General features: G+C 38.3%; 1 protein-coding gene across 3 annotated transcripts in view; it reads right to left on the bottom strand.

The window, feature by feature from the left end:
- The window catches only part of LOC123505621 (protein sel-1 homolog 1-like), a 217,401-nt gene that overhangs the window by 48,858 nt on the left and 141,610 nt on the right, over nucleotides 1-26,933 (bottom strand). For all 3 annotated transcript variants that reach the window (XM_045257157.1, XM_045257156.1, XM_045257158.1), the window contains 2 exons: nucleotides 15,218-15,343; nucleotides 5,906-6,134 (listed from right to left, as the gene is read on the bottom strand). In XM_045257157.1, coding sequence (XP_045113092.1) covers nucleotides 5,906-6,134; nucleotides 15,218-15,343 — 355 coding nt within the window. The remainder of the gene's footprint in view (nucleotides 1-5,905; nucleotides 6,135-15,217; nucleotides 15,344-26,933) is intronic.

Consider the following 26,933-nt stretch of genomic DNA (forward strand, 5'->3'; position numbering starts at 1 on the left):
GTAGTTCGCTATTTCCACTTTTAATTCTTCATTTTCGGTTCTTAGCCTAGTTTCGTTTTCTTCCACTCTTTTATCCTTTCTTTCAATTTCTGGAGCTCTTTATCCTGTTCTTCATTCTCTTTCATTCCCATACTCTCCTTTATCAATTTATCTAATTTCGTTCGATAGTCAAGACTCTATCAAATAGTGAAGTTTGCGCCGTATCAAAGCCTTCAAATTCTCCTCCTCCTCACCAACATTGTCATCATCAGCTTTCATTCTTTCCTTGTCACATACCTGCATTTAGATGGAATATCTTTCTCACTCATTATTATTTAACACTGTATTCATGAAAAAAAAATGAGTCCACACTTTTGCCCAGGCCACTGTAAACCCAAACAAAGGTAGTGAAGATCAGCTGATTCTCGGGAGCGCGGTATTGCGTGCTTCCTCTACCGTCTGTGTGTGTGTGTGTGTGTGTGTGTGTATTTACCTAATTGTATTTACCTAATTGTAACATACGGAAAAGAGCTATGCTCGTGTTGTCCCGTCTCCATATCTATTAATGTCCAGCTTTTCTTAAAATCATGAATATTCCTTGCGTTGACCACTTCCACGTCTAAACTATTCCATGCTTCCACCCTTCTATGAGGAAGCTATATTTTTCACATCTCTCCTATAAGTGGCCATTTTAGTTTTTCCCATGCCCTCTCGACATTCTTTCATTCCACATACACAGATCTTCCCTATCCATTTTTCCATGCCAATCATCACTCTGTATATTGCTATCAGGTCTCCCCTTTCTCTTCTGTTTTCCAGGGTCGGAAGTTGCATTCTTTTCAGTCTGTCTTCATAAGTCAAATCTCTTAAGTCAGGCACCATTTTGTTGCAGCCCTCTGTACTTTCTCTAGTTTCCTTATGTGTTTCTTTAAGTTCGGAGCCCACTGTATTGTTGCATATTCAAGCCTCGGTCTTATCATTGCAGTAATTATTTTCTTCATCATTTCTTCATCTAAATATCTGACGCCACTCTTATGTTCCTCAATAAGTTCAATACTTCTCCAATTATTTTGTTTATATGTCTCTCTGGCGATAGGTCATTGGTAATTGTCACCCCAAGGTCTTTTCTTCATGACTGGTTTTATGTCTTCATTTCCTATCTTGTACATACTCCTGATTCTTCTTTCACTCTTGCCAAACTCTATTTTCTTGCATTTTGTCGTGTTGAACTCCATTTGCCATGTACAGCTCCATTTCCATATTCTGTCCAAGTCTTCCTGGAGTAGTTCGCAATCTTTGTCACATCTCACTTTTCTTAACAATTTTGCATCGTCTGCAAATAGGCTCACATAACTGGACACCCCATCCACCATGTCATTTATGTAGACCGCGAACATTACTGGTGCCAACACTGATCCCTGTGGAACTCCACTCTCCACCAAGCCCCATTCTGATGGTCTGTCCTTAATTATTGTTCTCATTTCTCTTCCTACCAAAAGTCTTCCATCCATTTTAGTAAACTGCCATGCACTCCTCCTACCATTTCAAGTTTCCAGATCAGTCTCCGGTGTGGTACCTTATCAAAGGCCTTTTTTAAATCCAGATATATTCCATCAGCCCAACCATCTCTTTCCTGTATTACATCTATCACCCTCGAATAGTAACATATCAGGTTTGTCGTGCATGAACGCCCTTTTCTAAAACCAAATTGACACTCACAAAGTATGTCATTTTTCTCCAAGAAGTCTGTCCATCTATTCTTCACCACCCTCTCACACATCTTAGCTACCACACTTGTAAGTGACACTGGTCTATAGTTCAATGGGTCTCTCTTGTTACCTGATTTATAGATTGGGACAATGTTAGCTCTTTTCCAGTCTTGGGGCACTACACCTTCCCTTAATGAGGCATCAATTACTTCACAAACTTTTTCTGCCAGTTGCTCCTGCATTCTCTTAAAATCCATCCTGATACCCCATCAGGTCCCACAGCTTTTCTCACTTCTAAACTCCCCATCATATTCTTGATCTCCTCCACAGTTACTTGAAACTCCTTCATAATCCCTTTCTGTTCCATTACCAGTGGTTTGTCAAAAGCAGTCTCCTTTGTGAATACCTTCCGAAAGCATCCATTCATAGCCTCTGCCATTTCCTGGGATCTTCACTGCATACTCCATTTACTTCTAAACTTTCAATACTTTCTCTATTTTTGATGTTGTTGTTCACATGTCTGTAAAAAGCCTTGGTTGGTCTTTACATTTATCAATTATATCCTTTTCTTGTTTCTTTCTTTCTTCTCTTCTAATCAACACATATTCATTTCTTGCTCTTTTGTAACTTTCCCACTGCTTAATCCGTCTTTTCCTTCTCCACCTCTTCCATGCATCCTCTTTTCTTGTTCTAGCCTTTTCACATCTATCGTTAAACCAGTCCTGCTTTCCAACTTCTCTATGTTGTCTTATTGGTACAAATTTTTCTCACCTTCTTTGTATATTTTTATAAATTCCTTCCACTTTTCATTTGCTCCTTAGCACTCTTGAATTTCATCCAATTTGTCTCTTGAAAGAATTTCTTTAGGTTTCCAAAATCTGTCTTGGCATAATTCCATCTTCCCACTTTATATTCTTCATTTCTTCTAGATTTCTCTTCATCTATCACCTTGAACTCCAAAACTGCATGATCACTCTTTGCTAAAGGGCACTCCACCCTCATCTCCTCAATGACCATTGGCTCTGTACTAAAGACCAAGTCCAGTCTTGACGATGCTCCCTCTCCTCCAAACCTAGTATCTTCTTTGACCCACTGAGTTAACACATTTTCCATTGCCAGTGTCAATAGTGTATTTCCCATGTTGTCTCTGATCCTTCCATTGACCAGTCCTCCCAACACACCTCTTTACAATTAAAATCTCCCATCATTATAGTTCGTTCACAGCCACCCAACATTTCTTCCAGACATGTTCCTGTATCACTTATCATTTCTTCATATTCCTGTACTGACCATGCATTTGTCTTAGGTGGTACGTACACCACTATGTAGTGCCTCTTTTTCCTTCATTAGTTTCTGCTCTGATCTTTAGCACTTCTGCCTTTCCCATACCTTCTTTCACTTGATCCACCTTTATATCTTTTTAACCAGCAACATCACTCCTCCTCCCATCTTACCTACTCTATTTCTTTTCCAAACATTATATTTCCTTCTCCAACCATCATCAGGTCTTCTCCTCTCTCAGTTTTGTTTCAGTAAGACCCACAATATCTGGGTTCTTGTCCCTCAAGTAATCGTTGAGTTCTAAAATCCCCGATATCACTCCATTTATGTTGGAATACATTACATTCCGCTCATACGTAAGTTTCTTTAGTCCTTTCTTACTGTACTTTTCTGGGTTATGAACCACTTCCTCAGTCTCATATCCAAGATTCTCCAGAAAAACTCTTTCTTCTCCTCTTCTGTCCTCTCTTCATTTTTTTTTTCAAAGCCTCCTTTCTCAACTCATTTAACATTTCTCTTTCCTTTTCACCGAGATCTCTTCTCAACCAAATCTTCCTTGTTGTTTCCTGCTGGGCTAGCCTCCATGTGTGTGTGTGTGTCTGTTTACCTAACATTATTTACCTAGTTGTATATTATAGGGTTCGAGCAGGGCTCATAGTGACCTGTCTCCATATCTACTTTTATCCAACTTTTCCATAAATTTGTGCACACTTTCTGCTGCTACAATCTCTTCACTCAATCTGTTCAAGATGCCCAGCATCCAATGTGAAAAACTAAACTTTTTAATGTCCCTCAAACACTGACTTTTCATGACCTACTTTGAGTGTCCTCTTGTTCATCTATCTCCAACCTCTGTCAGTGATATCAGGTCTTGTCAATTTATTTTATCCATATAGTTTACTAACTTATACATTGTTATTAGATCTCCTCTTTCCCATCATTCTTTCAAAGTTGGTAGTTCTATTTCCTTCAGTCTTTCTTCATAAGGAAGATCTTTTATTTCTGGCATAATGTTTGTTGCGGTCCTTTGGATTCTTCCTCGTTTCATAATGTCCTTCTACCTGTATGGTGACCACACCACTGCTGCATATTCTAATCTAAGTCTTATCATAGTGATTATCCATGTAATTGAATGCCACCCTGATATTTGTTAGTGTCTTATATGTTGAAGCAAATATACTATTTATGTGTTTTTCTAGGGTCAGGGTGTTTTGCATCACTCCCTTATCTATCTTTTCACTCCATTTCATTATAATCTCTTCTCCCATTTCATATTCCCACATAGGTCTTCTATTACTTTTACACATTTCCATTGCATGGCATTTCCTGGTAATAAATTCTAACTTCCACTTTTGGCTCCATTCTCAGATCTTGTAAATATCTTTCTGCAATTCCATACAGTCCTCAATGCTCCTTATTACTCTAAAATGTTTCGCATCTTCTGGGAACAAAGTTATATAACTTCTTAAACCCTTTTGTATATCATTCATATATATGCCTTTGGAACATAATTGATACCTGCCTGTGGTACGCCACTAGTAACTGTGCTCCAACTTGAGGGAAATGAGGACAACTTGTCTCTTATCATTGTCCTCATTTCCCTATCTGTTAAGTGGTCCATCATTCAGTTTAAGATATTTCCCTGTATTCCTCCAATGTTCTATTTTCCATAGGAATCTTCTATGTGGTACTCTATTGAAAGCCTTTATAATATCTAAATACATTGTGTCAACACATCCATCTCTCCCTTATACTTCATCTATTACTCTTGTGAAAAAGCTTAGTAAAATTGTTATGCATGGTCTTCCTTTTTTAAAACCATATTGAGAGTTATTTACCTTTGCCCCTTCATAGTGAGACTGTTCCCTACCTGACATCTACTCTAATCTTGAGACACTTCTGATGTAGTGCTCCATACCCTAACAGGATCCATGTACTAATGGGCCATGACGGACACACTCACATTTCATCCTAAGGATGGACAAGATTGTAACATTTGGTGTGCTCTTCACACAATTCACCCAATCCAGGTGTGGCCTTCCACTTAAACTTTCATTACTTATATGACTCCATTATCCTTTTGACGAATTTTCTGCACTCCACTCTCTCCACATGTCCATATCATCTTAACACACTGTTCTTCCATGTTACTCCATACATACTCCTAAAATACTTTTGTTTCCATTACATTCAATTGTTTCTTCTCTACTACTCCTATGTTCCATGTATCAGCAAAACAGAGTACTGTAGCTAACACTATCCCCTTAATATAGTTCTTTTCACACATCTTGTGTTCTATGTCTAAGAATCTTTCTCAGTCTACCAAATACTTTTCCTTCTTTCACCCTGTAATTCTTTTCTCTCAAATTTTCTGTCTACTGTAACTGCTTTTCTCAAATACTTAATTGAGTAATCTAACTTTCCTAGCTGTCCTCCATTCAATATTACATTCATCCTTTCACCATCTATCTCGAGCATTTCATTACTTCATTTCTACCAACATTTACCTTCAGCTTCCTCCTCCTACAAACACACAAATTTCAGCCTCCAAAGTTGTATTAATAGCAAACGGTAGCTGACTCAGATCTCATACTTTTTCTCCAACACTGATCAAACTTAAGCTTCTACCTAATACCTAATACCTTCATATTCACTTTTCATTACTATGCCATCCATTTACTAGTTGAACAATGATAATGACATTACAAACCCTGAAACAAACCTATTCTGACTAGCAAAACTCATTCATACCATCACCAATTCACACTGATACTCTTCGCCCCTTCCAACAACCTGCCTCTTACCCTGTATATTTCATATCATCCATATTATATGCATACATTATTATTTTCTCCAACCTTCTTTAGATAGTCTTAAGTTTTTATTTCAGGACATTCATACAAGTTTCTCATCCAAATACTGGTGAAGTTACTTACTGAAATACATGTTGCCCAACTGGAGTTGGCCATCCACCCAGCCCTGCTCTGCTGCTAGGGTGAAATACTTGAGGGCCAGCTTGTGGTCCTGAGGCACCCCTCGACCATGTAAGTACATAAGCCCCAGTCCACTCTGACCCACAGCATTACTCTGTTCTGCTGCCCTCCTAAAATACTTGAGTGCTGTGTCATTACTCTGCTTCACAACAGAGCTACCTTCAAGATACATCTGAGAAAATATAAAATACATCAATATGCATGATAATGTTTTTACACTTTTGTAAACAATACTGATGCATATCAACATTTTCAAGTTTGTCTTTCTACCCATCAATTACAATTACATCAAATAGTCTATTTGTTCATTCATAGCAATATACATTAAAACAATTTATTTATACTTTCTCACAACTTCCATGCCTCATGAAAGCCACACAAACTTTGTTTACCTGCAACAACTTGCTTCAAGAGAAAAGGAATGTAATGATAATAAGGATAAGAATGAATATGAATATATATATATATATATATATATATATATATATATATATATATATATATATATATATATATATATATATATATATATATATATGTATATATAAGCAAATAGTATGGGTTCAAATCCTGACCACAGTCTGAGGGTAAGATGGGTTTCCACTCAGGCTAATGGTTCCCCAACAGGTGGGCTTTCAGATAGGAGGTAACCAAAAATATCTCCCTCAGCCCATAAATTCCTGTGAAAAGCCCATATTGTGTAATATATATATATATATATATATATATATATATATATATATATATATATATATATATATATATATATATATATATATATATATATATATATATACGTACAGTATATTGTAAAGGAGAAAATACTAGAAAAATTTAGTGATACTTAAGAAAACATGAGACCAGACTAAATTACAAAAAGAAACTGTAAACATGACCACATCAGGGAGATACTGTTGCGAACTCTTTAACTTCCCAACTTTCATCAAGAACAGCTTGGAGCTTTTTTAATGCCTTCTAAGGCAGTTATCTGACCGCTGGAGCTTTGGTGTATAGTAATCTGTCATATTTACAATTCACCTCTTCTTTTCAGAGTAAAACTTCTTACCACTTTGTGGAATCTTTCATTAGTGAGATGTCATGAGCTCATAAAAAAAAAAAGGATATTAGAATTTTGGATAAAAGATTCTCAACTGTATTCTCTAACAACTCAACCTCTCTTAACACGTTAACCACGTTTGGCAACTCAGCACACTCACCTGCAGGGTGTAACCTTCATTACCCGACCACACCAGTGTCCATTGGACTTTTGCAGAGAGAAGAGGTGTATGTCATTGTGAGAGCGCGGCCTCTAGTATAGAGAGTAAAAATCCATGGTACAAATATATACCGAATTGCGAACCAGTATTATTTTTTTTTCCCTTCTATTGCGTATTGGTACACCAGTGTGCCAGGCATGGGCTGTAGCATATGATGATATATTCTTGACACTATCAACAGTACCTGAGTAAGGTAATAACTTAGTTCCAAGTGGAATGAAAAACAGAAAAGGAGAAGAGATTGTAAAACCTGAAAGTGTCATTGAGTACAATAAAGCAAAAAAAGAGTATTGATGTTGCTGATCAACTCAATTCATACTACTCACCACTCTACAAATCAAGAAGTGGTACAAGAAGCTGGCTCTGGAAATGATTGCTGGGATATCAGTGACAAGTGCTCAAATTCTATACAATAAATACTGCTCAGCAAAACAAGCATGCCTAAAAACCTTCATAGAATCAGTAATTCTCTCTCTTACTAAAAACATTCCTGAGGAAATTACAAAACCAGAGAAGAGGACCTCTGATATATTGGGTGCAACAAAAGAACATACCTTACAGGAAGCAGATGGACCAATGAAAAATACAAGGAAGCGATGCAGAGGATGCTATGAGAAACTCTCACTGTCTGAGGGATACAAGGTGGCTACAAACAAGGCTATGAGAGTATCCACCTATTACAATGAATGTGAGGGTCAACCACTTCTTTGCATTTCATGTTTCAACGAAAAACATGACTTGTGTGATTAATGATCAACATTATGATGATCTAATATTCTATTATTTTCTTATATTGATTGTATTTTTGAAGTAATGTCACCAAACATTACTTGTTATTCAGAAGCCTATTTTTTCTTTCAACAAATGAAATTATTGTCTTATCATTTTTACCTTATTTTCCAGTAACTTAGCAATGCATCTGCAGTCATAATAAATACAAATATATACACAAATTATTTACATACTCAAGTTTGTAATAGTTTTTAGAAAGTGATGTACCAATATGCAACAAGTGAAACATTCGCTCAGTACACGGGTGGCCCGATACACGGTTAACGTGTTAAGTGAGGATTGATCTTCAGTTGTATAGCATATCTAGGTTTCCTAACATTAGGATAGGGTAGTTATAATGATTTTATTCCTGCTATACCACAACTGGCTCATTGCTTTCCAAAATCTAATCAGCTTTTTTTTTTAGGTAAGAGAGGAAAGCTGGCCATGGGCAACATAAGTGGGGGGAAAAAAAAAAAACTTAATTAGACACAAGTAAGTCTTGAAACTTCTCTCTTAAATAAAGTCAAGTGATAGAAAGTTGGAAAAACAGAAGCAGGTAAAGATTTCTAGAGTTTACAAGAGAAAGGTATGGATGACTGAGAGTACTGGTTAACCTTTGCATTGGAGAGTTGGAGAAAATAGGGTGAGAGGAAGATGAAAGCCTTGAGCAACAAGGTTGCCAGAGGAGAGAAGGCATGCAGTTAGCAGGATTAGAAAAGCAGTTGGCATGAAGATAGCAATAAAAGATAGCATGAGATGCAACGTTATGCAGGTGAGAAAGAGGCTGAAGACAGTCAGAGGAGATTTGATAAGATAAAAAGCTTGCGACTCCACAATGCCTAATAAAAATTGTGTGAGTGGTCACTCCCCCTGTCCCATACATACAAAGAGTACTTCATACATAGGCAAATAAGGCCCTAGTAAAGAGTTAGCAGTTGGGTAGGTGAGAAAAATGGGCAGAGACACCTCAGAAAGCCTAACTTCATAGAAGCTATTGTAGCATGAGTTAAGATGTGAAGTTTCCACTTTACATTATAGGTAAAGAAAAGACTGAGAACATTCAATGTAAAAGAAGGGGACAGTTGAGTATTAATGAAGAAGAGGGGTTAGCTGTCTTCAAGGTTGAGATGAGTTGATAGATGAAGGAATTGAGTTTTTGAGGCACTGAACACAAGAATCCCTATCAGAAGTCAGGTGTTCTGTGGCATCCCTGCAGGATTTGTTAACTTCTAGAAGGGTAAATAGTCTCTGAAAAGACATAGAAAATGTAGGGTGGTATCATCAGCTAAGGAATGGATAAGGCTAGAAGTTTGGTTTAGAAGATCATTTATGAATAATAGGAAGAGAGTGAGTGACAGGACAGAACCCTGAAGAACAACAAAGTTAATAGATTTAGAAGAACAGTGGCCATCTACAACAGCAGTAATAGAACTGCCTGAGAGGACACTTGAAATGAAGTTACAGAGAGAAGGATAGAAACCATAAGAGAGTAGTTTTGAGATCAAAGTGTCTAAGGCAACAGCAAAAGTTTCATCAAAATTTGTGAAAGAGGATAACCAAGATTCAGTAATGAAAGCCAGATCACCAGCAGAGTAACCTTATCAGAAGCCATACTGGTAATCAGATAGAAGATTGTGAAATGATAGATGTTTAATAATCTTCCTATTAAGGATTGATTAAAAAACATTAGAGAAGCAAGAGATTAAAGCTTTAGGGCAGTAGTTAGAAGGATTAGAACAAGCTGAATGTAGGTTTCTGTAGTACAAGTGCAACAACAAGAGCAAGAACAAGACGGCAAACCGAGTAAAACGAGAGCAAACAACAAAAATATACCGGTGATGACGGAGCGTCCCAACCACAACACCACCCTCCACCAACTCCAACACAGCTCTGCCCTCTACCCGCGCGTGGCCCACACAAGCCGCCAACGGTGCGCCGAACCCCTCTCAAAACATTCCCGAAACCACCACAACAATAACCAAATAAACCACATCTCCCCATGATCTTAAGATCACAAAAACCAAATACACCCATCAACACCTCAACAGAATATAAAAAAACCTGAGAACAAACTTAATTAACGAAATCTGCCATCCATGCGGGAAGCCTCCTATTCCTTACTGGACGAGGCTCTGGCACTGGACGAGGCTCAACAGACACAGAGTCTCCCTCTCCCTCCCGAAGACTCTCCTCCTCTTCATCACCAGAACACTCCGCAGGTGGTTGTACTACTGGCCGGACATCCAACACATGCCTCGGCATACCACTAACAACAAGATTATTTGGAGAATTCACCTGTGTAACAGTCCCTTTTCCCCACGGAGTAGTACACCTAGCACCAGCAGGTTTCACACACACCTCATCTCCAATATGTACAGACAACTTCTCGCTGCTCTGTCCCCCGACTTCAGGGTTTTTCACCCACGGGTATCTCCACTCATAAGTATAGACTGAGCGCTGTGGTACTGATAATTCATCCTGCCCATATCTTGGTGTGCTGTTATACCAATACACAGCTTCCAAGGGAGAGATACCTCCTCTTTCAGCAATTGCCTTTACCGTCCTGTGATGTCTCTCAACAATCCCGTTCCCTGATGGTCTGTATGCAGCTCTAAATACCCCATCTATATTCCAGCCTCGCAACATATCAGCCAAATGTTGAGACTGAAAAGCCATGCCATTGTCCATCAACAACTCGTCTACTGGGCCCCTTTCCAAGAAAATGCTATTCAGTTCATCAGCTATGCAATGCGCATCCTCTCTCATTAACTTTCTCCAAATAGCAAAACGACCTGGGCCACAGTCCACCACACATAAATACGGCACCTCTCTGTAATGGGTCACATCAACAGCCAATCGCTGCCAGTTAAACTTGGTACATATTTCTCCCTTTTGATGTGTTACAGGTGCAGGATCAATTGATTGACACCTCTCACAACCTTGTACAACCCTCTTCACATCATTCCTTGCCACAGTCTGGTCAACCTTTTTTGCCAAGTACCAAGTTCGATCAACTCCCATATGATGCCTATTGTGAACTGCACGCAAATCCGCTATTACTCCTGAGCACATATGTTCACTTTGTACATTCTCAACAGTCGACGCAGCTCCCAGCCAGCTCTTCTTCACACGAGTTAACATATTAGCCTTATTCCAATCTGATGGCACCAACAATACCTCAATCTTCAACTCAAATTCTTCGATTAACTCTCTCAGATTTCCCAACCTGCGCTTAATGAGCATTTCTGCTGCTCCCTTCGTGTGCACTCACTTTTCTGTACTTATCACACTTTTTAACCATGCCACAACAGTAGCAGAATCAACCTTCAACTCTAATGAAGTTATGCCCCACTTCAACGCCAGATTCACTCCCTTTAAAACAGCCTCCAGTTCCGCAACATTAATATGGTTAAAATCATCATTCTTTCTCAACCAGGCAGCATCCTCGACTGTTTTTCCCTCGATCTCCAACACTGTTCCAATTGCGATTTTACTTGCATCCGTCCAAACTACTCCATGAGTACTCTGAGGCACCAACTAGCTCCCCCTCACGGGATGATCCTCCCCAGCAACTCTATCCATAACCTCCTTGATCATACACATAGTCTGGTCACCTTCTGCCTGTCGCTTAATGTAGCTACAGGCAACCCGTAACCTTCCCGCAACAGGGTAATGTCCCACAAGCATCCCACATACTGAAAATAGCTCCTGCCTGGTAAAGGTGTCACCAATCTCTGGCAATGTTTTTCCTCTCCAAAAAACCAACTCGTCTCCTGATTTCGACAACTTCAATCCCAACACTGCAGTTCCCTCTCCAACTACTTCCGGAGGTTTCGTAACAAGCCCGTATTTATTCAAATGTTTGATCACATCCTGCACTGACACCCTACTTTCATCGACCGCAATGTCATCTATATACGAACTAGTTGCTGCCCCAATAACAGTATCCAAACTCAGCACATATTTCAACACTTTTGACATTATACGATGAGCTGAATTTAAACCAAAACCCAATCTAGTGAGACAGAATGTTTGACCTTTATAATTAACAAGTTGGTATGGCCACAATTCTTTATCGATCTTCAATTGAAGATAAGCCGATTTCAAGTCCACTAGAGATACACGCTTACCAATTTGGCGCCACTCCCTCAATTTCTCACAGCAAATACTGACAACATCATTACCTGTGTGACACTTAACAAAAGCATTCAACTCACGAAAATCGAGCACTGGCCTCACTTTATTCTTTGTAGGTTGTTCCACTGCCATGAGAGCAATAATACCTGTATCAACATTCTCCCGCCAAGGCACCAGTATTCCCTCCTCGATCCATCTATTTACTTCCTTTTCAAACTCCAACTGCTTTTCGCTTGCCATATTTTTGTCGTAACACGACACTCTATTCTTGAGTTGAACAGGATGCTCAGACTTCCATGTCCATTTTATCGTCCAATGCTGCCCATCAAACTTAGCATGAAAATCAGTGTCATCTATTTCCAGAACATTGTCACCGTTAAAAGACTCGTCAACTTTATTTGCAGGCTGCTCATCTCCTTGCACTACAGCCACAGCTGGCTGACCTTCGACATGAACTTTGGAGTCTCCAAATTTAATTGTACCCCGACCAATGGTAACTCCGCCCAACTGATCAATAACATCAACTCCGACAACCACATCCACACCAACAACCAACTGATCTAACACCAGCGCCCTATAAACACTAACTACTTTATCTTCAAACACTAACTCAAGACCAGTCACAGTTCAGCACGTTACTAGCCGGCCATCAAAAGCACAAACACGAGCTTCACCATTACTGCTTCGAACAAACTTTGAACAAACTACAGTTGTAGTACAACCAGTATCTATTAATGCTCTCCCAACTACCCCATCTATTACTACATTAACAATGGGTAAACAACCTATACAACGCGCCTTTCCAATGACAGAGCAACTTCCGGAGCTGAAATTACTCCTTTCTAGTTTTCCGAAATATGTTCTTGACACCTGCTAGACATGTCCAAGTTTTCCACACCTAAAACACCTCACCTGTTCTTTACAATCTCTGATCATGTGTGGGCCTGAACAACGGAAACATTTACCTGAAAATTGATTGGCAGTATTTACCCGTCTAGGCCCTCTTACTGTCTCCTTAAACTCCCTGGTCACAGCAGATAACTCCACTTGCGGCTTGGCTGTCAGGATTCTAGCTCGACTAATGAAATCTCCCATCTCAAGTTTCAGAACATTGGGTAATTGCTGCAAAGAAACTCCTACATGATCGGGAAACCCATTCACAAATGTTAATTTAGTAATATTCTCCAATTTTTCACCTGTAAATTGAGTCAACCCTGCCAATCTCCTAATTTCATTTGCATAGACATCAAAAGGCTCCCCTGTCCACCGCTTCTGAACTAATTTTGCAAACGAGGTAAAGGCATCATCAGTGAACGCTACTTGTAACTTCTCTTGAAGAATCTTTGCATCCGTTTGCTCCGCATCGGTTAACTCTAAGTACAACGCCAATGCGTCGCCCTCCAAATACAATGGTATGAAACTGGCCACATCAGTAATCTTTTGCAACTTGGCCACCAGAGTAACTTTCTTCAACCATGACACTACATCATCCTCACCAGTAAATGGCTTTATCATGTCCATTGTTATTTTGGACGGAGCCATAATGAATGCCTAGATAGCTTGTAGTACAAGTGCAACAACAAGAGCAAGAACAAGACGACAAACCGAGTAAAACGAGAGCAAACAACAAAAATATATCAGTGACGACGGAGCGTCCCAACCACAACACCACCCTCCACCAACTCCAACACAGCTTTGCTCTCTACCCGTGCGCAGCCCACACAAGCCTCCAATGGTGCGCCAAAACCCTCTCGAAACATTCCCGAAACCACCACAACAATAACCAAATAAACCAGTTTCCTACTAGCAAAAAGGAAAGGTACTAGTCAATAGACAATGAAAGGCCAGGCAAGGTGCATGCATATTACTATTATAATTATTAGTTTTTGAGAACAACAGAAGGGATCCTATCATGTCCATAAATCTTTCAAGGGTTTAGGCCAGATAGGCATGGAAAACATCACTGCAAAGAATCTTAATTGAAGGCATGAAATAGTCACAGAGGGGAGGAGATGGAGAGACAAGCCCAAAGTCATCTAAGGTAGAAGTTTGAGTAAAGAGTTCAGCTTTAGACATATGTGATGGCAGTGGTGCCATCAAGAAGAAATGAAGAAGTAAGGTTATTTGAGTTGTTTTGGGCCAATGCCAGAAGTGTCGTGGTGAGTTGGATTTCAAAAGATTTTTTTATTAATGAAAGAGTGTTTGGAAAGTTGAAGAACAGACTTGGTATGATTCTGGGCAGAAATATAAAGCACATGAGATTCAAGTGACAGAAAGCTCATGTACCTTTTGTGGCCAACTTCTCTTATCATGTGTAGTGTGAGAACAGGCTGTGTTTAACCAAGGTTTGGAAGGTTTAGGTTGAGAGAAAGAGTGAGGAATGTACATCTCTATGCCAGACACTATCACCTCTGTCACATGCTCATCACACAGAGATGGGTCCCTGACCGATGGATTACATGTAAGCAGCTTCCCATTGCCTTTCTACATAACCCTTTCAGACTGCATCACTATTTGTACATTCACAACCGTTTTCCATGCATTCCTACCACACACAATCCCACTTCCTTGTCACACAGAAATTTTTCTTGCAACTAAAGATTATTAAAAAATAGATGAATATTTCAAATTGCTCTAGGGATAAACCAGATATTCAAAGTTTGAATGTATTTGTGTGCTCTACATTTTCTTGATTGTCACTCCCCTCATTTAGGACAAAACTAAAAATAAGATACATGTGAGCAGTCAGGAAGGGTTGAATAAAGCATTCATATTGTCTGGTAAAGATAATCAGTAACCCACACACAGATATGCAAGGGAGCAATTACAAAAATACTATATGAAAGTGTCAATTTTCTCTCTCTTGCACATTTTCTTTTATTTAATAAACTTCTTCATATAATAAGTAGCAAATTTTCCATAACTAAATTATTTTTGTATACATAACTGATCCATAAAATACCTTTATTTTAAGTATAGTAAAATTAAAAAGCTTTGCAAAGTACCAACATACCTAAATTTCATTTTCATTTGCAATCTTGTCAAAATGAAGTTATCTAAAACTCACCTTTCCGAGAAAGGCCATGGCATTTGCATTGCCTGCTTCAGCAGCCTGCATGAAGTAATTGAGAGCTCGCTGGTGGTCTTGTTCCACACCACGACCCCCTTGATAGTGAAGCTGACCCAATCCAACCTAAAAAGCACAAATGGAACTTCATTAATGAAACATCAATGAGCACTTTTTGGCCGTCACCTTATTATTGCACAGCATGGCCCTAAACAATTTATGTTTTTCACTCTGCCTTGTTTCTCATCACTTACTGAGCATATCTAACATCACTCATTCATTTTCCACTCTATCTATCTAATTCATCCCAGTCCCTCTCTTTCTCTTCCATTCTCCATCAAATTCTAGTATACTTTTCATGTCTAGCTCTCATCATCTATTCTTTTAATGAAGACCAAACCATATCATAGTATTTCTCCTCAAAAACCAAAAAAAAACATATCAATAATATCATCCTGCTTATATAAATCCGGGTTTTTCTCTTCGCTTATGCATGTAACACTGCATACATCCATTGGATAACTTGCATCTCTCTTTCTTAGTTTTTTGGGTTGCATCTACTAGGCAACACATTTCCATAAAACAATTGTTATCACAAAGCTATCACACAGAAACTTTTTACTTCAATATTAAAGTCTGTTCCTTCTCACTGTCCTACATAAGAGGTGTATAGTGTAAAAAGGGCAACCTGCTATTTTCATTGTTTTGAGAAAATCAAGTTTTAATTTTAATGAAGTTTTTAAAATAATCTGTAATATTTCTGTTTGTAAATTTTTTTTTTTTCTTTTTTATATCCTCTCCTATAGTGCCTGTAGGTAACTTGAAGAGTATTGAAAGTGCTGTTAAGCTTCCACCCATTAGTGGCACAGGCAATTTTATTGATAGTGGTATCCATGTTAGGGCCCATATCCCCACCCAAGTGCATCTTTGGTGTAACCACCTAGAGCCTGAGTATTATGGTGACATGCAAGTAACTTTAAACCACTGAACAAATGGCAAAGTATCAAGGTGGTATGTGGTGGGATTCAAACCTATGCGTGGACATCAGCTTGATCCCATGCCACTGCCTCCCTAAAAACAAAAAGCTATTGGATTGCATTAAGATTACCATGATGGAGATAATTACTCTTCATTTCTAGGTAAAAACATGACCTGAAGCTATATGCCCAGATACTGCATGGTTCATGATATTTTCCTTATATTTCTTTCTTATTTGTGGATTGGCTTTGATGTTTTTAGTCAATAATCACAATTCTCATCAAAGAATATTCTAGCATTTGGAAATGGCACCACATTTTCCAAGACCTCCAGCATATAACAAATATTTTACTGCACACTTTATAGACCACATGACCATTGAACCTCGATAACTCGAACTTTGCGATAAGTTGGACTCTGACCGACCCAGGGACTAAAGTCCGAGTTGAATTGCCCTTTTTTATTTCCCACTTTTTATTTTATTTTCTACTGATATTATCAAAAACCTAAATATTGTTGTAGTTTAAAATGATACCAAATAAAAGTCAATCAAAGCTTATACTGATTTTGTGGGGAAAAAAAAATCAAGGTAATTGCTCCTAAGATTTTTCACTATTTCATCCTTGTTTTGTTACTTGTATTCATCTGATTGACATGAAATTTTCACACATGATAGTTTATTCAGTGGTGACTTCCAGGATGATAATGCATCAGATCCCAGCTTCTCTACAAAATATTATTCACTTGTACATTGCAAAAAGTTTATGGTAATCATTTCTCTAAATAGGCTGCAGTACACATCCATTGGTCACTTCCACAGATGGGTTTGAAAGGTAGCCTGTGATTGAGTAGGGGCTATCAACTCCCACTGTGAAGGGAAGGGACACAAGAGAGGAGAAAGTCAAAGAGGGATTAGCAACAGCTCTGCGCTACTTACTCAAACACTCTCTCTCTCTCATTATTATTGTTATTATTATGACTATCATCATTATTATCATTAGCATGCACACATGCGCACATGAAATTGACTGGACTGTGGTATACCAGCAAGGAGATATGCAATTGAAATACGATAAATTTATGGATTTATATAACTCTGCTGTGAAGAGGTTTGTGCCATATCACAGAAAGAGGACTTTAAATAATAAACAGTGGTTTAATAGAAACTGTGAAGAAGCAAAAAAGAACAAAGAAAAGGCATGGAAGAAACTTAAGAAAAACAGTGATGTATTATCAAGAGAAGTTTACAAAACAGCAAGGAATAGATATGTTGAAGTAAGGAGAACAGCACAAAAGGAATATGAACAGAGAGTGGTGGAAAACTGTGATAGTGACCCAAAAATGTTTTACAAATTCATAAATGGAAAACTAAATAAAAGGGAGGCAATAGAAAAGGTAAAAAATGGGGAAGAAGTATATGAGGATGCTAGAGATATAGCTGAAATTTTGAACGACAACTTTTGCAAAGTGTTTACAAAGGAGGAGCATTTTATGGGAGAAGGCCTACGGAGATAAAGCAAATGCAGGACATCATGGTTACTAAAGAAGATGTAAGGAAAATTATAAGCAATTTGGATATTAATAAATCAATGGGGCCTGATGGCATATCTGGAAGGTTGCTAAAAGAATGTAAGGATCAATTGTTGAACCCTGTATTTGATATTGTGGAAACCTCCATACGAACAGGAATAGTCCCAAAAGAGTGGAAAAGAGCTGACATTGTGCCTATATATAAAAATGGCAGTAGAATGGAACTGTTAAATTACAGACCAGTATCGTTGACTAGTATATTGTGCAAGGTATGTGAAGAAGTAATTAAAGCTAAGTGGAGTGAGTATCTAGAAAGTGAAAACATTCTGAGTGAAAGGCAGTTTGGTTTCAGAAAAGGAAGATCATGCGTATCCAATTTATTATGTTTTTATTCAAGAGTGACTGACATACTACAACATAGAGAGGGATGGGTGGATGCTATTTACCTAGACTTGAGAAAGGCCTTTGATAAAGTGCCACACAATAGACTGATGTGGAAACTAAAGAAAATTGGAGGAGTAAGTGATAAACTAGCAAAATGGATGAAAAATTACTTAGTGTGAAGAGAAATGCGAACAGTGGTGAAGGGAATGAAGTTCGAGTGGAAGAAGGTAACCAGTGGAGTTCCACAAGGGTCAGTGCTTGGTCCCATCATGTTTTTGATTTATGTTAATGATATGCCAGTAGAAATTGACAGTTACATGAATATGTTTGAGGACGATACCAAAATTATGCGGAGAGTAAAGAATGTGGAAGATTGTAACAAGCTACAGGAAGATCTTGACAAAATATATGAATGGAGTAAAGAGTAAAGAGTGGTGAAGGGAATGAAGTTCGAGTGGAAGAAGGTAACCAGTGGAGTTCCACAAGGGTCAGTGCTTGGTCCCATCATGTTTTTGATTTATGTTAATGATATGCCAGTAGAAATTGACAGTTACATGAACATGTTTGAGGACGATACCAAAATTATGCGGAGAGTAAAGAATGTGGAAGATTGTAACAAGCTACAGGAAGATCTTGACAAAATATATGAATGGAGTAAAGAGTGGCACATGGAATTCAATATAAACAAGAGCCATGTTATGAAAATGGGAAGAAGTAAATACAGACCAAACAGGGATTACAGGCTGGGTGTTGAGAAGATTGAAGAGACCAATGAGGAGAAAGACTTAGGAGTAACCGTGCAAAACACTCTGTCACCGGAGAAACATATTAACAAGATATTTTGGAAAACATATAACATGCTCCAAAATATTGGCCTTGCATTCCACTACCTAGATGAAGGAATGATGAAGAAGATATTATGCACCTTAATAATAAGACCCCAGTTAGAATATGCAGCTTGCGTCTGGTCACCACATATGAAGAAAAATGTGAAGAAGGTGGAAAGGGTACAGAGGCTGGCAACAAGGATGGTACCAGGACTCAGGGAGTTAGACTATGAGGAAAGACTGAGGAAGCTGGGGCTGACCACACTAGAAGAGAGAAGAACAAGAGGAGACATGATAACTATGTATAAATTGGTGAACAAGATTGACATACTGGACAGAGAATTGATAAAGGTGACCACAAGTAATCATCTCCGAGGACATGGAAAAAAAACTAATAAAGGACATCTGTCTAAATGACGTGAGAAAGTACAGTTTCCCGCATCGTAGTATTGATAAGTGGAATAAACTGAGCAGTGATGTTGTTGATGCGGTGTGTGTCAATCAGATGAAAGAGAGATATGACAGGAGTGGACAAGGAGACAGGACACAGAGAGTTTAGCTTGGGCCCTGTAATACACAAATAGGTAAATACAAATAGGTAAATACACACACACGCCGCAGACACCACGCTGAGAAGACATGCTGAGCAGCTTCCAGGGGAAGAACTTCAACAGGCATTGGAGCCTGACCTAGACATATCTACACGGGGCTAGGAGGCCATAGAGTTCTCCTGTCTTCATAATAAATAAGTTTTTGGATTGTGTAGACCAAAAAATGGAGAGACACGGAACTGAGTGGCACAGCCAAACGATAGCCATCAAAACAAATGCCATCTTGTGAAAATCAACTAGTATTCATTGAAACACCTGTTGGACTGAAGAGATTGACTGAGGATAATATAGATAAGGACTTCTCTGGATTTAAAGACAAAAGAGGAAATATGATGAGGTTGATAAACATGGAAAGAGAAATAAGGTACATGAAGGAAATGATGTCAAGTTTAATGGACAAGCAGGTCAGACTGATAACAGAAAGCACAGAGCTGAGATTGAGATTAGTCAAATGTGAGAAGATCAGTGTAATCAATCAGAGATTAAAGGATGAGATACAAGAAATAAAGAATCAAAATGATATACTGAAAGCTACATGTCACAACTATGAAAACTCAGGATGGGATAGAGAACAGAGCAGAAATTGGATTGGGTGAAAACAAGCTGAAGGAATTACTAAATGCATGGAAACAAGAATAGAAAGAGGAAAAAGTAAAATTTTCAGAGGCAGTAAAGAGACAAATTCAGGAAAAAACAAAAGATGCCGTTATACAAGTAATTAAGGTCCAAGAAGATCTAATGAGAGATACAGTGGATAATAGGAAATGTTTCTTGATTTGGGGGATGAAGGAAAAAAAATTCCAAACAAGCTCATGAGAGAATGTGAAGAGAGAATTGGCCAAAAGTATTATCAAACAGGTCCAGGACAGCACACAGGAGCTGGAACAGGTGGAGGAAGTGATTAGCTTGGGAAGATTTAGTGAAGGTGGTAGGAGACCAATGAAAGTGAGAATGAGATCACAGGTGGTGGTGGAGGAAATTATGAAAAGGAAAGGGAAGCTGGCCAATGACACTGAACATCAAGATATATGGATAAAAAGAGATATGAACCTAGAGGAGAGGGAAAAAGAGAAAGTGCTATGAAATGAAGCTAAGGAAAAAAATGAGAAAAGGACAGAGATTGAAAAAAGAATTTCTACTGGAGAGCTCTAGATATGAGACTAAGGAAGTGGTATCTATGGAAGAAGGAGGAGGTCATGGAGGAGGCAAGAAATTAAGAGTGATTTATACTAATATAGATAGATTGTTATCCAGCATGTTGGAGGTTAAGGATTATTTGAAAGAGAAAAAGCTGGATGTAATGTGCATCGCTGAAATAAAACTAAAATAAGAGATGAATGTCAACTTTAAAGAGGAGAGATATAATAGCTGGAGAATAGACAGGAAGAGTAAAGGGGAAGGAGGAATGCTAATAATGGTTCGTGATAATATATACATGGAGGATGTGCAATATGATGAGGGCATGGGATAAGTAATGGGAGTAACAATCAAAACAGAGGAATTGAAAAAAAGAAAAACCATAGTTACATATGTGCCACCAAAGACAAATACATGGGAAACTAAGGAATATTAAGATATGCAAAGAGAGGTGATTAAGTCCTTAGATAATATGAGAAGAGATGGAAGAATACTATTTGTTGGAGACTTTAACTGTAAAAAAAATAAACTGGAGAGAGATGGAAGTAATGGATAATGCTGGAGAATGGAACGAGGTGTTACAGTTGGCTATAGTAAATACAATGGACCAGTGGGTGGAGTCAAAAGGTACAGGGGTGAAGAACAACCATCATTGCTTGACCTAATATTCACAAAGAATCCATAGCCCTCTCCCAGCATACAATAGCTTAATCCAATGGGAAGAAGTGATCTTGTGACATTAGAGCTGGAAATACAGGAGGAGGATGGGATAAGATACAGAGATGACTACAAAAAAAGAGAGATTATATTATGCAAGAGCAGATTTTGAAAAATTAAGGAAATTTTTTGCTGATATTGAATGGAGAAACATTATGTACAGTAGGAAACTAGAAGGGAAACATGAAATATTCATACTGAAATATAATGAACGAATAAAGAAATAAGTACCTTTTTATAGAATTAAGAAAAAAATACATGCTTGGTACAATGCTAGATGCACAAAAGCTAAAAAAGGCAAAAGATAGAGCTTGGAAGAAACTATAAAACAGAGAAACGACAATAACAGACAGCAGTATAAGGATGTGAGAAATTAATACATTAGAGTGAGGGGAGAGGAAAAAAGAAACTTTGAGAAAGATGTGGTGCATAAAAGTGAAGACAGACCCAAGCTTTTCTACAAATTTAAAAATGGTAACATGAAGAATAAGGAAACAATAGAAAAAATAATTAAAGGAGAGGAAGACATACCAAACAGAGGAGGATATGTGTGCAATAATGAATGAGAGCTTCAACCCTGTGTTCACTGTAGAAGAGGATTTTACAAAACCAAATAGGACATTGCACTGCCAAGGATTACACAAAATTAGTGCAAAAAGAGGATATTGCAAGTTTATTACATAATTTGGATGTAAGAAAAGCAATGGGACCAGATGGTGCATCAGGCTGGGTACTAAGAGAATGTAAAGAGCAACTGCTGGATCCAATTTGAGAAATAATTACAAGTTCACTAAATGAAGGGAAAGTTCCACTAGAATGGAAGAGAACCAACATAATACTGATATTTAAAGGAGGAAATGCAACTGAGCCATTAAATTACAGACCGGTGTCACATACAAGTGTTATGGGGAAGTTGTGTGAAATAATTATCAAAGAAAAATGGGTTAAACATCTGGAAGAACAACAAGTTATGTCGAACAGACAATTTGAGTTCAGGACAGGATGGTCATGTGTGTCAAACTTATTTAGCTTCTACTCAAGAGTAATAGAAGGACTGGAAAACAGAGATGGATGGGTGAACACAGTATACCTAGACATAAGAAAGGCTTTTAATAAAGTCGCTCATGGAAGACTATTTTGGAAACTAGAGAACATAGGGAGGACTGCGAGGAACTTTGTTAGAATAGACAAGGGATTATTTGAAGGACAAGGAGATGAGAACTGTGATCAGAGATACATACTCATCTTGGGGTAAAGTAACAAATGGAGTGCCACATTATGTTTCAGATTTATGTAAACAACATTCACAATGGGGTAAACAGTTATATTAATTTATTTGCTGTAAAAGAGGTCCCAGTTATCGATGAACACCCATCCATTGCTCCTGCTGTGATCAGCAAGTATACAATTCACAGCAATAGCCCTGGACAGCCAATAGCCCAGGAAATATGAGTACATGTGTATCTTATATTTGCTTTCACATAATTTTTTTCTTCCTTTTTGTCTTTTTTTTTATTCAATGCCTTGCCACATCCACTTTATACATATTTATTCATATCTTTTCACTATTTTGGACAACAATTTACTCTATCTTTTCGATGTCTTTGCCCTCTGTATTTTTTGACGTCTCAGTTTTTTGTATTTTTCAATGTCTCAGTTCTTTGTATTTCTTATGTCTCAGTTATCTATTTACAATATCTTTATTTTTTCAACATCATAGTTATATATATTTCCCACGCCTGTATTTCAGATGTCTACATATTTTTCGATGTCTTGGCTGTCAGTATTATCTATTTACAACATCTAAATTTTCCGATGTCTCTACAGTTGTGTGTATTTTTGACATCTGCAGTTGTATATATTTTCGAAGTCTCCCATTGTCTTTATATTTGACAGTTGTGTTTTTTCTCACTGAGGACGCCTTTGCTTTGCGTGTCCAAGCAATATTGTGGTGACCCACGTCCACATATCTGTAATGTCATTATCGTTATTATTATCATATTATACTATTATTATGTAGATTTGGGGGGCCGCCGTGGTGCAGTGGAACCGAGTGCGCACATTGTGGTCCCCATGGTTCTCAAGCGCCGGGGTTCGAATCCTGGCCACAGTCTCAGGTTAGGAAGGGCATCCAATCGGGGTAATGGTTCCCAAATGCCAAAACCAAAGTCCTCCTGACTCCTCTATCAGGAGGCACCATCCTAGCCTTAATATAATAGGGAAACTGGATGTAAACACACACACACACACAGCAGGAAACAACAAGGAAGATTTGGTTGAGAAGAGATCTCGGTGAAAAGGAAAGAGAAATGTTAAATGAGTTGAGAAAGGAGGCTTTGAAAAAAAATGAAGAGAGGACAGAAGAGGAGAAGAAAGAGTTTTTCTGGAGAATCTTGGATATGAGACTGAGGAAGTGGTTCATAACCCAGAAAAGTACAGCAAGAAAGGACTAAAGAAACTTACGTATGAGCGAATGTAATGTATTCCAACATAAATGGAGTGATATCGGGATTTTAGAACTCAACGATTACTTGAGGACAAGAACCCAGATATTGTGGGTCTTACTGAAACAAAACTGAGAGAGGAGAAGACCTGATGATGGTTGGAGAAGGGAAATATAATGTTTGGAAAAGAAATAGAGTAGGTAAGATGGGAGGAGGAGTGATGTTGCTGGTTAAAAAGATATAAAGGTGGATCAAGTGAAAGAAGGTATGGGAAAGGCAGAAGTGCTAAAGATCAGAGCAGAAACTAATGAAGGAAAAAGAGGCACTACATAGTGGTGTACGTACCACCTAAGACAAATGCATGGTCAGTACAGGAATATGAAGAAATGATAAGTGATACAGGAACATGTCTGGAAGAAATGTTGGGTGGCTGTGAACGAACTATAATGATGGGAGATTTTAATTGTAAAGAGGTGTGTTGGGAGGACTGGTCAATGGAAGGATCAGAGACAACATGGGAAATACACTATTGACACTGGCAATGGAAAATGTGTTAACTCAGTGGGTCAAAGAAGATACTAGGTTTGGAGGAGAGGGAGCATCGTCAAGACTGGACTTGGTCTTTAGTACAGAGCCAATGGTCATTGAGGAGATGAGGGTGGAGTGCCCTTTAGCAAAGAGTGATCATGCAGTTTTGGAGTTCAAGGTGATAGATGAAGAGAAATCTAGAAGAAATGAAGAATATAAAGTGGGAAGATGGAATTATGCCAAGACAGATTTTGGAAACCTAAAGAAATTCTTTCAAGAGACAAATTGGATGAAATTCAAGAGTGCTAAGGAGCAAATGAAAAGTGGAAGGAATTTATAAAAATATACAAAGAAGGTGAGAAAAATTTGTACCAATAAGACAACATAGAAGTTGGAAAGCAGGACTGGTTTAACGATAGATGTGAAAAGGCTAGAACAAGAAAAGAGGATGCATGGAAGAGGTGGAGAAGGAAAAGACGGATTAAGCAGTGGGAAAGTTACAAAAGAGCAAGAAATGAATATGTGTTGATTAGAGAGAAGAAAGAAAGAAACAAGAAAAGGATATAATTGATAAATGTAAAGACCAACCAAGGCTTTTTACAGACATGTGAACAACAACATCAAAAATAGAAAGTATTGAAAGTTTAGAAGTAAATGGAGTATGCAGTGAAGATCCCAGGAAATGGCAGAGGCTATGAATGGATGCTTTCGGAAGGTATTCACAAAGGAGACTGCTTTTGACAAACCACTGGTAATGGAACAGAAAGGGATTATGAAGGAGTTTCAAGTAACTGTGGAGGAGATCAAGAATATGATGGGGAGTTTAGAAGTGAGAAAAGCTGTGGGACCTGATGGGGTATCAGGATGGATTTTAAGAGAATGCAGGAGCAACTGGCAGAAAAAGTTTGTGAAGTAATTGATGCCTCATTAAGGGAAGGTGTAGTGCCCCAAGACTGGAAAAGAGCTAACATTGTCCCAATCTATAAATCAGGTAACAAAGAGACCCATTGAACTATAGACCAGTGTCACTTACAAGTGTGGTAGCTAAGATGTGTGAGAGGGTGGTGAAGAATAGATGGACAGACTTCTTGGAGAAAAATGACATACTTTGTGAGTGTCAATTTGGTTTTAGAAAAGGCGTTCATGCACGACAAACCTGATATGTTACTATTCGAGGGTGATAGATGTAATACAGGAAAGAGATGGTTGGGCTGATGGAATATATCTGGATTTAAAAAAGGCCTTTGATAAGGTACCACACGGAGACTGATCTGGAAACTTGAAATGGTAGGAGGAGTGCATGGCAGTTTACTAAAATGGATGGAAGACTTTTGGTAGGAAGAGAAATGAGAACAATAATTAAGGACAGACCATCAGAATGGGGCTTGGTGGAGAGTGGAGTTCCACAGGGATCAGTGTTGGCACCAGTAATGTTCGCAGTCTACATAAATGACATGGTGGATGGGGTGTCCAGTTATGTGAGCCTATTTGCAGACGATGCAAAATTGTTAAGAAAAGTGAGATGTGACAAAGATTGCGAACTACTCCAGGAAGACTTGGACAGAATATGGAAATGGAGCTGTACATGGCAAATGGAGTTCAACACGACAAAATGCAAGAAAATAGAGTTTGGAAATGATGAAGAAATTGATAAGTACTAAAATAAGACCTAGATTGGAATATGCAGGAGTTGTGTGGACTCCCATAAAAGAAACACATAAGAAAATTAGAGACTACAAAAATGGCTACAAGAATGGTTCCAGAATTTAAAGGGATGGCATATGAGGAGAGACTAAAGGCAATGGATCTACCAACCTTGGAGCAGAGAAGAGAGAGTAGGATCTGATACAAGTTTATAAATTGATTAACGGAATGGATGAAGTGGATAATGAGAAACTGATCCTGAGAGAAGAATATGACTTTAGAAGCACAAGATCGCATAGTAAGAAACTAAGGAAGGACGATGTCTGAGAGATGTTAAAAATTTAGTTTCAAAGATGTGTTGAGACTTGGAACAGTTTGAGTGAGGAAGTGGTATCAGCAAAGAGTGTACATAGTTTTAAAGAAAAATTGGATAAGTGTAGATATGGAGCGGGACCACACGAGCATAAAGCCCAGGCCCTGTAAAACTACAACTAGGTAAATAGGTAAATACACACACTCAGTGGTTACGCTGGCTTCAAACAGAGGACGGGTTCACTGATGGAGATATTTGGGTGTGTCTCCTTTCACATGAGTGTTCACCTAGCAGTGAGTGATGTAAATGAGGAGTTGTGATTGTGATGTGTGGTGTGTGCCTGGTCTCAGGATGAAGATGAATAATGAGCTCTGAGCTCGTTTAGGGAAATCTGGCTGTCTGTCAGAGACTGCAGCAGATCAAACAGTGAAACACACACAACACAAAAAACACACACACACACACACACAAAAAGTTTGTGCCATATCACAGAAAGAGGACTTTAAATAATAAACAGTGGTTTAATAGAAATTGTGAAGAAGCAAAAAGAACAAAGAAAAGGCATGGAAGAAACTTAAGAAAACAGTGATGTATTATGAAGAG

Source organism: Portunus trituberculatus, chromosome 18 (genome assembly GCF_017591435.1).
Source record: "Portunus trituberculatus isolate SZX2019 chromosome 18, ASM1759143v1, whole genome shotgun sequence".
NCBI classification, from domain to species: domain Eukaryota; kingdom Metazoa; phylum Arthropoda; class Malacostraca; order Decapoda; family Portunidae; genus Portunus; species Portunus trituberculatus.